General features: G+C 39.0%; 1 protein-coding gene across 2 annotated transcripts in view; it reads left to right on the top strand.

Annotated features, from left to right (window-relative positions):
• The first annotated feature begins 5,655 nt into the window (after positions 1-5,655).
• Positions 5,656-12,910, top strand: part of QPCT (glutaminyl-peptide cyclotransferase) — a 152,361-nt gene continuing 145,106 nt past the window's right edge. For both annotated transcript variants that reach the window (XM_088472501.1, XM_088472502.1), the window contains exon 1: positions 5,656-5,837. In XM_088472501.1, coding sequence (XP_088328627.1) covers positions 5,727-5,837 — 111 coding nt within the window. In that variant the 5' untranslated portion in view covers positions 5,656-5,726. The remainder of the gene's footprint in view (positions 5,838-12,910) is intronic.

Genomic DNA, 12,910 nt, shown 5'->3' on the forward strand with positions numbered 1-12,910 from the left:
AAATGAATAAGAAGCTGGGAAATGAATAAGAAGTGAATAAGAAGCTGGGAAATTAATAAGTGAATAAGAAGCTGGGAGATGAATAAGAAGCTGGGAAATGAATAAGAAGTGAATAAGAAGCTGGGAAATGAATAAGAAGTGAATAAGAAGCTGGGAAATGAATAAGAAATGAATAAGAAGCTGGGAAATTAATAAGAAGTGAATAAGAAGCTGGGAAATTAATAAGTGAATAAGAAGCTGGGAGATGAATAAGAAGCTGGGAAATGAATAAGAAGTGAATAAGAAGCTGGGAAATGAATAAGAAGTGAATAAGAAGCTGGAAAATGAATAAGAAGTGAATAAGAAGCTGGGAAATGAATAAGAAGTGAATAAGAAGCTGGGAAATGAATAAGAAGTGAATAAGAAGCTGGGAGATGAATAAGAAGCTGGGAAATGACTAAGAAGTGAATAAGAAGCTGGGAAATGAATAAGGAGTGAATAAGAAGCTGGGAAATGAATAAGAAGTGAATAAGAAGCTGGGAAATGAATAAGAAGTGAATAAGAAGCTGGAAAATGAATAAGAAGTGAATAAGAAGCTGGGAAATGAATAAGAAGTGAATAAGAAGCTGGGAAATGAATAAGAAGTGAATAAGAAGCTGGGAAATTAATAAGTGAATAAAAAGCTGGGAAATGAATAAGTAGTGAATAAGAAGCTGGGAAATGAATAAGAAGTGAATAAGAAGCTGGGAAATAAATAAGTGAATAAGAAGCTGGGAGATGAATAAGAAGCTGGGAAATGAATAAGTAGTGAATAAGAAGCTGGGAAATGAATAAGAAGTGAATAAGAAGCTGGGAAATGAATAAGAAGTGAATAAGAAGCTGGGAAATGAATAAGAAGTGAATAAGAAGCTGGAAAATGAATAAGAAGTGAATAAGAAGCTGGGAAATGAATAAGAAGTGAATAAGAAGCTGGGAGATGAATAAGAAGCTGGGAAATGAATAAGAAGTGAATAAGAAGCTGGGAGATGAATAAGAAGCTGGGAAATGAATAAGAAGTGAATAAGAAGCTGGGAAATTAATAAGAAGTGAATAAGTAGCTGGGAGATGAATAAGAAGCTGGGAAATGAATAAGAAGTGAATAAGAAGCTGGGAAATGAATAAGGAGTGAATAAGAAGCTGGGAAATGAATAAGAAGTGAATAAGAAGCTGGGAAATGAATAAGAAGTGAATAAGAAGCTGGGAAATGAATAAGAAGTGAATAAGAAGCTGGAAAATGAATAAGAAGTGAATAAGAAGCTGGGAAATGAATAAGAAGTGAATAAGAAGCTGGAAAATGAATAAGAAGTGAATAAGAAGCTGGGAAATGAATAAGAAGTGAATAAGAAGCTGGGAAATGAATAAGAAGTGAATAAGAAGCTGGGAGATGAATAAGAAGCTGGGAAATGAATAAGAAGTGAATAAGAAGCTGGGAGATGACTAAGAAGCTGGGAAATGAATAAGAAGTGAATAAGAAGCTGGGAAATGAATAAGAAGTGAATAAGAAGCTGGGAAATGAATAAGAAATGAATAAGAAGCTGGGAAATTAATAAGAAGTGAATAAGAAGCTGGGAAATGAATAAGAAGTGAATAAGAAGCTGGGAAATGAATAAGAAGTGAATAAGAAGCTGGGAGAAGAATAAGAAGCTGGGAAATGAATAAGAAGTGAATAAGAAGCTGGGAGATGAATAAGAAGGTGGGAAATGAATAAGAAGTGAATAAGAAGCTGGGAAATGAATAAGGAGTGAATAAGAAGCTGGGAAATGAATAAGAAGTGAATAAGAAGCTGGGAAATGAATAAGAAGTGAATAAGAAGCTGGGAAATTAATAAGAAGTGAATAAGAAGCTGGGAAATGAATAAGAAATGAATAAGAAGCTGGGAAATTAATAAGAAGTGAATAAGAAGCTGGGAAATTAATAAGTGAATAAGAAGCTGGGAGATGAATAAGAAGCTGGGAAATGAATAAGAAGTGAATAAGAAGCTGGGAAATGAATAAGAAGTGAATAAGAAGCTGGAAAATGAATAAGAAGTGAATAAGAAGCTGGGAAATGAATAAGAAGTGAATAAGAAGCTGGGAAATGAATAAGAAGTGAATAAGAAGCTGGGAGATGAATAAGAAGCTGGGAAATGACTAAGAAGTGAATAAGAAGCTGGGAAATGAATAAGGAGTGAATAAGAAGCTGGGAAATGAATAAGAAGTGAATAAGAAGCTGGGAAATGAATAAGAAGTGAATAAGAAGCTGGGAAATGAATAAGAAGTGAATAAGAAGCTGGAAAATGAATAAGAAGTGAATAAGAAGCTGGGAAATGAATAAGAAGTGAATAAGAAGCTGGGAAATGAATAAGAAGTGAATAAGAAGCTGGGAAATTAATAAGTGAATAAAAAGCTGGGAAATGAATAAGTAGTGAATAAGAAGCTGGGAAATGAATAAGAAGTGAATAAGAAGCTGGGAAATGAATAAGAAGTGAATAAGAAGCTGGGAGATGAATAAGAAGCTGGGAAATGAATAAGTAGTGAATAAGAAGCTGGGAAATGAATAAGAAGTGAATAAGAAGCTGGGAAATGAATAAGAAGTGAATAAGAAGCTGGGGAATGAATAAGAAGTGAATAAGAAGCTGGGAAATGAATAAGAAGTGAATAAGAAGCTGGGAGATGAATAAGAAGCTGGGAAATGAATAAGAAGTGAATAAGAAGCTGGGAGATGAATAAGAAGCTGGGAAATGAATAAGAAGTGAATAAGAAGCTGGGAAATTAATAAGAAGTGAATAAGAAGCTGGGAGATGAATAAGAAGCTGGGAAATGAATAAGAAGTGAATAAGAAGCTGGGAAATGAATAAGGAGTGAATAAGAAGCTGGGAAATGAATAAGAAGTGAATAAGAAGCTGGGAAATGAATAAGAAGTGAATAAGAAGCTGGGAAATGAATAAGAAGTGAATAAGAAGCTGGAAAATGAATAAGAAGTGAATAAGAAGCTGGGAAATGAATAAGAAGTGAATAAGAAGCTGGAAAATGAATAAGAAGTGAATAAGAAGCTGGGAAATGAATAAGAAGTGAATAAGAAGCTGGGAAATGAATAAGAAGTGAATAAGAAGCTGGGAGATGAATAAGAAGCTGGGAAATGAATAAGAAGTGAATAAGAAGCTGGGAGATGACTAAGAAGCTGGGAAATGAATAAGAAGTGAATAAGAAGCTGGGAAATGAATAAGAAGTGAATAAGAAGCTGGGAGATGAATAAGAAGCTGGGAAATGAATAAGAAGTGAATAAGAAGCTGGGAAATGAATAAGGAGTGAATAAGAAGCTGGGAAATGAATAAGAAGTGAATAAGAAGCTGGGAAATGAATAAGAAGTGAATAAGAAGCTGGGAAATGAATAAGAAGTGAATAAGAAGCTGGAAAATGAATAAGAAGTGAATAAGAAGCTGGAAAATGAATAAGAAGTGAATAAGAAGCTGGGAAATGAATAAGAAGTGAATAAGAAGCTAGGAGATGAATAATAAGCTGGGAAATGAATAAGTAGTGAATAAGAAGCTGGGAAATGAATAAGAATTGAATAAGAAGCTGGGAAATGAATAAGAAGTGAATAAGAAGCTGGGAAATGAATAAGAAGTGAATAAAAAGCTGGAAAATGAATAAGAAGTGAATAAGAAGCTGGGAAATGAATAAGAAGTGAATAAGAAGCTGGGAAATGAATAAGAAGTGAATAAGAAGCTGGGAGATGACTAAGAAGCTGGGAAATGAATAAGAAGTGAATAAGAAGCTGGGAAATGAATAAGAAGTGAATAAGAAGCTGGGAGATGAATAAGAAGCTGGGAAATGAATAAGAAGTGAATAAGAAGCTGGGGAATGAATAAGGAGTGAATAAGAAGCTGGGAAATGAATAAGAAGTGAATAAGAAGCTGGGAAATGAATAAGAAGTGAATAAGAAGCTGGGAAATGAATAAGAAGTGAATAAGAAGCTGGAAAATGAATAAGAAGTGAATAAGAAGCTGGAAAATGAATAAGAAGTGAATAAGAAGCTGGGAAATGAATAAGAAGTGAATAAGAAGCTAGGAGATGAATAATAAGCTGGGAAATGAATAAGTAGTGAATAAGAAGCTGGGAAATGAATAAGAATTGAATAAGAAGCTGGGAAATGAATAAGAAGTGAATAAGAAGCTGGGAAATGAATAAGAAGTGAATAAAAAGCTGGAAAATGAATAAGAAGTGAATAAGAAGCTGGGAAATGAATAAGAAGTGAATAAGAAGCTGGGAAATGAATAAGAAGTGAATAAGAAGCTGGGAGATGAATAAGAAGCTGGGAAATGAATAAGAAGTGAATAAGAAGCTGGGAGATGAATAAGAAGCTGGGAAATGAATAAGAAGTGAATAAGAAGCTGGGAAATGAATAAGGAGTGAATAAGAAGCTGGAAAATGAATAAGAAGTGAATAAGAAGCTGGGAAATGAATAAGAAGTGAATAAGAAGCTGGAAAATGAATAAGAAGAGAATAAGAAGCTGGGAAATGAATAAGGAGTGAATAAGAAGCTGGGAAATGAATAAGAAGTGAATAAGAAGCTGGGAAATTAATAAGAAGTGAATAAGAAGCTGGGAAATGAATAAGAAATGAATAAGAAGCTGGGAAATTAATAAGAAGTGAATAAGAAGCTGGGAAATTAAGAAGTGAATAAGAAGCTGGGAGATGAATAAGAAGTGAATAAGAAGCTGGGAAATGAATAAGAAGTGAATAAGAAGCTGGGAAATGAATAAGAAGTGAATAAGAGACTGGGAAATGAATAAGAAGTGAATAAACAGCTGACCGAATAAAAAAGTAACTTCAGCCTCGTCATTATAAGGCATGATGTCACTTTATCTAGTCTCGGCTAGGTGACCCTATACTACACCTAGCCAAGGATGGGGATAGCCTGTTATAGATGGTTAGGTCTAGACTATACAGGGTTGATGGCCCTGTGACGTCACACCCACGTGACTCGGCCTGAAAGGGAGAGGGGCGGGAATAGTAACGGGACACCAAAAGTGTCCCCTCGCGGGCTCGCTACGCTCGCCACGTTTCGGGCACAGTGGCTCGCTGTGCTCGCCACAGATATTTATTCCCCCTCTATGCCTTAGTGGATGATAACGCAGGAGCGGTCCCGCCTCCTGCAGCAGTCACGTGGTGTCTACGTCACAGAGGTCTTTCTCCAACTTGGAAATAGCAGCAACCTGTTAACGTCGGGTCGGGTAGTCAAACCACACGCTCCTACTTTGCAGACTTCTAGTTGAGTTTTGCAAGGATTCCAGTAGCAGCAGTGTGTTTGGGTGGTGACTACTGATGCATAGTATTCCCATTGTATAGGGACTATGGAGTGGAACGGAACTTTTTTTTTTTGCATAAGGGAAAGTTCTTCCTAAGTGTCTTTATTGGTGATAATACTGCGCGTTATAGTGGTATAAGTGGTGCTTTGATAAACTTGTTGGTGTTTACAACAAATCACAAGCCAGACTTCTTCCTTCCAGATGTCACATCATTACTTACCAAGATGACGCACAGATATGTTCATCCGACTGCATTTGTTATTAGCAAACATACCCCATCCTACGCATGCAGGATCTGTTTCCCCGCCTACCTATGACTTCTTCCCTCCTGCGGTGCGGGATATTACACCAGCGGGGGAGAGAGAGGAATGCTACTGCCGGAGGAGAAGCGCTGCCGCTGATCGGACACGTATGGAGGATGGAGAGCAGAGCCATGACTGCCGCCTGCCTTGTGGGGATACTCTGCCTGTCTGCTCTCCTCAGCCTGGTCACTGGGAACAACGCAAACACTCAGTGGACAACAGAAAAAGTAGGTACATTTCTATATACTATATACAATGACAGTCTTCTCTCGGGTGTGTTACAGTGTCTAGCACGATGAACCACATCCTGTTGTGTTGAAACGAATTTCATTCAAAACTGTATTTATTGCAATAGTGATGCAGTAACATCTAGCAGTATTTGACCATTTATTTTATTCCGATGCATTCATCACATCAAACCACAAAACTAATGCATTTGTCTCCACTTTTGTGTTCATGTATTTATCTCTATATAGTTTCATGTATTTCAGTTACACGTGTATATTGCTATATATGTATTGCCCATCGTAGAAGAATAATATCCATAATGATGGCTTATGTGAACGTACCCTGATATAAGTATTATATTGTTAAAGTTGAATATTTCATCTGTTGGGAAAAGGAAATCAGAATGTTATGTGGTCATGGTAATTCATTCCAAAATCTAAAATACAAGTTTACCTTCAGATAATGATATGTTAGTTACCTACAACTACTATATAGCGTCTCTGAGTGGGAAACATGTTTTCTTTAATGTACTTTAAACTCCTTACCGTAATTTATGTGAAAACACCACTGGAGCATCATGAGGATTACGTATAACTGTTCTTGTTAGATATTATATATTTTTTTCCAAAATAAATATTTTCTGGTTTGTGCAATTTTATATATTGCTAATACACAATGGGCCAGATGTAATAGGGTGAGAGTTTAGCAGTAAACTCTCACACTTTTTAAACTCGGCCAATGTAATAGAGTCTGGGAACAAGCAAATAAATCTGTATGTTTTTCAGACTAAAAAAAACTCTTACGATTTAAACTCTTATCCAGATGTTTTCCCGTTTTGAAAAAAAATTTGAGAAATGTGATAGTGTGAGAGATTACTGCTAAACTCTGACATTTCCTAACCTCTCACCCTATTACATTTGGCCCAATGAGCCTGACATTACCTATGGCCAAAAGTTTTGAGAATTACACAAGTATTGGTTTTCACAAAGTTTTCTGCTTCAGTGTTGTTAGACCTATTTGTCAGATGTTGCTATGGTATACTGAAGTAAAATTACAAGCATTTCATAAGTGTCAAGGCTATTATTGACAATGACATTTAGTTTATGCAAAGAGTCAATATTTGCAGTTTTGACCATTGTTTTTCAAGACCTCTGCAATTCGCCCTGGCATGCTGTCAATCAACTTCTGGGCCACATACTGACTGATGGCCGCCCATTCTTGCCTAATCAATGCTTGGAGTTTGTCAGAATTTGTGGGGTTTTGTTTGTCCATCTGCCTCTTGAGGATTGATCATAAGTTCTCCATGGGATTAAGGTCTGGGGAGTTTCCTGGCCATGGAGTCAAAATTTCGATGTTTTGTTCCCCGAGCCACTTAGTTATCACTTTTGCCTTATGGCCAGGTGCTCCATCATGCTGGAAAAGGCATTGTTCGTCACCAAACTGTTCTTGGATGGTTGGGAGAAGTTGCTCTTGGAGGATGTTTTGGTACCATTCTTTATTCATGGCTGTGTTCTTAGGAAAAATTGTGAGTGATCCCACTCCCTTGGCTGAGAAGAAACCACACTTTGTGCACGATTCTATGCGATGTGAATAGCGCCGGGAGATAGCTCCCGGAGCTATTCAATTGCGAGCGGTGTTTAGTCGGAGCATGCCCGTTCTCACGACTAAACACCCTGTTTAAGGCGTGATAACGGGCATTCCGCGACCTAACTTCCCGGTGCGATGCTATTTTCCCGGTGCTAAGGGCATAAAACAGCCCCGCCGGGACTTTTGTCGGATTTCTGCTCTCACCCCCGGGGGGATGCGAGAAGAAATCCTAGTCGGACTTGGCAGCGCGGTGTATTGAATAGCTCCGGGAGCTCAATCCCGGCGCTATTCACATCGCATAGAATAGAATCGTGCCCTTTGACACTTATGAAATGCTTGTAATTTTATCTCAGTATACCATAGTAACATCTGACAAATAGGTCTAATAACACTGAAGCAGCAAACTTTGTGAAAACCAATACTTGTGTAACTCAAAAGTTTTGGCCATTGCTGTACTTGTCTGCTTAGCGTAATGCGCACCGTGCATGTTCAGAAAACGTATGCGCGTCAGTGCGGCTCTGAAGAGTCGTATACAATTTGGGTGTGGGAAAAGGCGTTCCCCCGTAGCTAAAGTTCATTGAAGGTGTATTTGTGTAAATGTAGTCCATACCGACCTGCTAATATTTATATATACATATGCTAAGAGGCGTATCTTTTACACCTGCTACAGGGACTTGCAAGTATGCGCTGATGTTGATAATTTGTTGTAAAATAGCAGCATATGCTGTATATACAAAGGTGAATGCAAGTCGTGTATCTTATGTGAGGAAACATTTCTTTACAGTAATTTACTTCCATGTAACTTCCAACTCTGCAGAGGCCCCAATATAGGGATCTAGGGGCTGGCGCTGAGGAACTGGAGTTGCTTTTGTCTATGTATTTGTTAACCACTTACCTTGCAAAGCTGCATGGGATGTAACTGCCGTCAGATGGGCTTTCTCTGACACGATCCCTCCTGCTGTGTTCGAGGAAATAATGAGTGATGGATTTCCCTCTGCTCATACGTCCCCCTAGCAGTGATGTAGCCGTCTCTGAGCACCAATATCATTGGCGATTTGGCATCCCAGAAATGGCGGGACAGACATCTGAGCTGGAGAAGCTGAAGTAAATTAACAAAACGTCTCTGGAAGGTCTGTGATGATTCAAGGGTCTTAATTGAAGCATATCCTTGTTCAGGAGATTTAATGGAGTGCATGCACCCATCTATAGCAATGAGCTGGAAGGGAAAGCCCCACTTATACTTGATGGAATGGTTACATAAGGCTTTTGTGATACTAATCGTGCAATTCCTCTTCATGAGAGTGGATAAAGCCAGATTCTTATACATTTGTAGATGGAATCTAGAATGTGGATTGGACAGAACATTTCTGGAGGAAGACATCATTTTCTTGATAATCAATAAACCATATAATGACATCTCTCGTCAGAGTTCGTTTAAATTCTCATATCTGTATGGGCATGGTCTAAGTGGAGCATCTCTGTGGTCAGATCAGGGGAGGTACAGTAAATAAGCAGAAAGAGATTCACTGGTAACCGACTACTTTTAATGCTGATATTGTTTCTTCTGTTTTGATTCTTCATATCTTCAAGGTGGTCTTTGAAGGATTACATTTCAGATTTTTTTTTTAAACAAAGCTTTTCTTTTTTGTAGCATGAATACACAATATATAAAAAACAAGTTTGACATATATGACAGAAGTAATGTACAAAGTACAAAAAGTGTCAATATCACATGTAGAAAAATAATATAAAAGAAGCAATATCCACATATTAGTAAATACAGAAAATGATTATACTCTGACCTGCATATGTGTTTCATACCACAATGTACCTTTGAAACATTTCCAGTTATTCCCTAAGTAACGGGGATAGAGATGTAGCTCTTCCATGTATCAAAAAAGTGTTCCATCATTTTTTTTTCAGTGAAATTTCCAGCCAATCCATCCTAAAAACATGGAATAACTTTTCTAGAAAAAGTGAGAATGGTGGGATGGTGGGCTGTGCCCACCTTTGTAGGATACATTTCTTAGCTGTTGCTACCACTAATAACTTACGTACCCCCTGTGCCACACATATGCCCCCAAGTAAGGGGATACAGTTGAGATCCCAGCGGTCGGGCTGCCGGCGCTCAGAATGGCGGCACCGTAATCCCTACACCAGTCAGAATCCCAGCGCCAGCATCCCAACAGTATTGGGGTTAGGGGGAGGATTAAGATTAGGGGTTAGGATTAGGCCTAAGGGGAGGGTTAGGTACTAGAGGGAGGATTAGGTTTAGGGTTCAGGTGTCGGTATCCTAACCCTGTCAGGATGCTGATATCTGGATTCTAACTGGGATCCTGAGCGACGGCATCCCGTACCCAACCCTAGGTAAGATGCAGAGTATGGCCCATTCAGGTGTCAGAGGTAAATAAGTGACCAAGTGTGCATAAATATTGGGACATTGACAGAATTTTTATATTTTGGCCTCTATTCACCACCACAATGGCTTTGAAATGAAACAAACAAGATGTGCTTTAACTGCAGACTTTCAGATTTAATTTGAGGGTAAGTACATCCAAATCAGGTGAACGGTGTAGGAATTACAGCGGTTTCTATATGTGTCTCCCCCTTTTTAAGGGGCCAAAAGTAATGGGACAAGTTAAACAATCCTAAATCTAACTTTCACTTTTTAATACTTTGTTGCAAATCCTTTGCAGGCAATTACAGCCTGAAGTCTGGAACGCATAGACATCATCAGACGCTGGGTTTCATACCTGGTGATGCTCTGCCAGGCCTCTACTGCAAATGTCTTCAGTTCCTGCTTGTTCTTGGGGCATTTTCCCTTCAGTTTTCATTCTGCTGCTTTTTTCAGTAGTCACATCATCAATAAATACAAGTGAACCAGTTCCATTGGCAGCCATACATACCCATGCCATGACACTACCACCACCATGCTTCACTGATGAGGTGGTATGTTTTGGATCATGAGCAGTTCCTTTCCTTCTCCATACTCTTCTCTTCCCATCACTCTGGTGCAAGTTGATCTTTGTCTCATCTGTCCATAGGATGTTGTTCCAGAACTGTAATGGCTTTTTTAGATGTTGTTTGGCAAACTCTAATCTTGTCTTCCTGTTCTTGTGGCTCACCAATGGTTTACATCTTGTGGTGAACCCTCTATATTCACTCTTGTGAAGTCTTCTCTTGATTGTTGACTTTGACACATATATACCTACCTCCTGGAGAGTGTTCTTGATTTGGCCAACTGTTGTGAAGGGGTTTTTCTTCACCAGGGAAATAATTCTTCTGTCATCCACCACAGTTGTTTTCCATGGTCTTCTGGGTCTTTTGGTGTTGCTGAGCTCTCCGGTGCGTTCTTTCTTTTTAAGAATGTTCCAAACAGTTGATTTGGCCACACCTAATGTTTTTGCTATCTCTCTGATGGGTTTGTTTTGATTTTTCAGCCTAATGATGGCTTGCTTCACTGATAGTGACAGCTCTTTGGATCTCATATTGAGAGTCGACATTGAGAGTCGATGCCTAACCCTAAGTCCCCCCCGGGAGCCCAAAACTTCACTTCGATCGGGATGCCGGGCATCGGTCTTCCGGCGTCTGGTTAATGACAGGCGTCTAGATTTAGACGCCTGTCATTAGTACCACGCTGGAATTAGAACGTCTGGAAGCTGGCGGTCGGGGTTTAGACCGACGGCTTCCAAACTACATCCCCAAAGACCCACATCTGAGACAGGAGTGATCTTCTGCCAGTCCTAACAGGTATCTTAGGTGAGAGGAAAGATGTGTATTGTAGAATATTGACATATAGTTGTTGCGTTCGACAAATGACGCTGCAGGAATTATTTTAATTGAATTAGTAAATGTTTGTAGCAAAGTCTGTTTGGTTAGGGATGGGAATTGGTGTCTTCCTTGTGCAAGCCAAGTTTTTATCGTGTCATATTGTAGTGGGGTGTGTAAGAAAGAATAATGAATAGATATGGCTTTAAGAGGAAGGGTTTCTTGGAGCAATAATCTGTCCAGAGGCTTCCTAGTCATCTCGTGATAATACTCTAGAAGAGTCACAACATGATGTTGAGCTTGGAGATAAGCTAGGGGAAATAGGTCTAGGACCCGGGTATGTGGTAGTGGCTTGCGAGAACAGCAGCAGTGGTAAAGGGATGTCTCGCCTCCCCATGTTGGAAACCAGGGTTACCAGACCCGGCTGCCTAGCAAGTCAGTTGCCATGGCAACCAGCCTCAGGTACCTAGCAATGGTCAGTTGCTATGGTTGCCACTTTTCAATCTCAAGAGTATCATTCTTAGTTAACAGAATGGGAAGGGACTGGTACAGCAATCTTGTACACAAAATAAGTTTGACTAGATTGGCCCATCCTAAGTAGGAGAGGTTACGTTTGTGCCATCTCTCAGTGTCTTCCCAAATACTGCATAACATTTTTGTCAAAATTATTAAGCTTTTTTGGTATTTGTATCTCAAGATACGCGATTGATCTGGACACCCACACAATGGGGATATTTCTCCCCCTCAGATCCAACAAATATAAGAGGACATTATCTGCAAAGGCCGAGATCTTAACAACCTCTATTACAAAGCGAATCTCTTGAAATAATGTCCGATTCTGCATTTCTCGAAGCATGAGATCTAAGACTAAATTAAAATGTAAGGGTGGTAGGGGACAACACTGTCTTGTTCCTCTGAACATAGTGACTAACAGTATAAAATAATTTAGTTGTGGTAATAAAACTAGGATCAAACCCTCTTCTGGCTAGTATGTCATAAAGATATGACCAGGAGACCATATGAAATGTTTTAGTGGCATCTAGACTTAAAAGGAAACTAGGTGAATCAGGCTGAAGATTGTCAGCCATATCGCCGCGATCGCAATAGAATTGCCTTTACAGAATGTCTACCTCTGAGAAAGCCCAGTTGATGATCTGTAAGTAAGGAGGCAAGGACAGATTGCAACCAATTTGCTAATATCTTTGCCATCAATATGAAATCAACATTGAGTAACGTAATCGGGCGATGAAAGGAGGGTAGTGGTAAATCTGTGTTCGTCTTAGGGATGAGTGTAGTATAAAATTAGGAAAAAGTGAAGTCTCTACCTGTATGCAATGAAAAAGCTCACGAAGAGTAGGGATTATATCATGGTTTAACAATTTATCATATTTAGCGCAGTATTCATCGGGCCCCGAAGACTTATTAGAATGAAGGGCCAATATTTGAGCTGTCTCTTCCTCAGTAATTTCAGCCTCCAAGACATCCGTTTGGGCAGGAGTGAGACAAGGGAGGTCTGCTTCGTCAAGTAATTTTGCCATCAAAGTAGGGTCAGGAGGTGAGGCTTGATAGAGAGGGTTATAATAAATTTGTAACACCTGGGCAATGTCAGAGTTCTTAGTAAAGGGGTCGTGGAATGGGGATTATGGAGGGCTGTAGCATGATGGCAATATTTAAATGATGTAGTCATATTAGCTAGAAGGGTGAAAATTCTTATTTT

Source organism: Taudactylus pleione, unplaced genomic scaffold, assembly GCF_031769625.1.
Source record: "Taudactylus pleione unplaced genomic scaffold, aTauple2 ptg000125l, whole genome shotgun sequence".
NCBI classification, from domain to species: domain Eukaryota; kingdom Metazoa; phylum Chordata; class Amphibia; order Anura; family Myobatrachidae; genus Taudactylus; species Taudactylus pleione.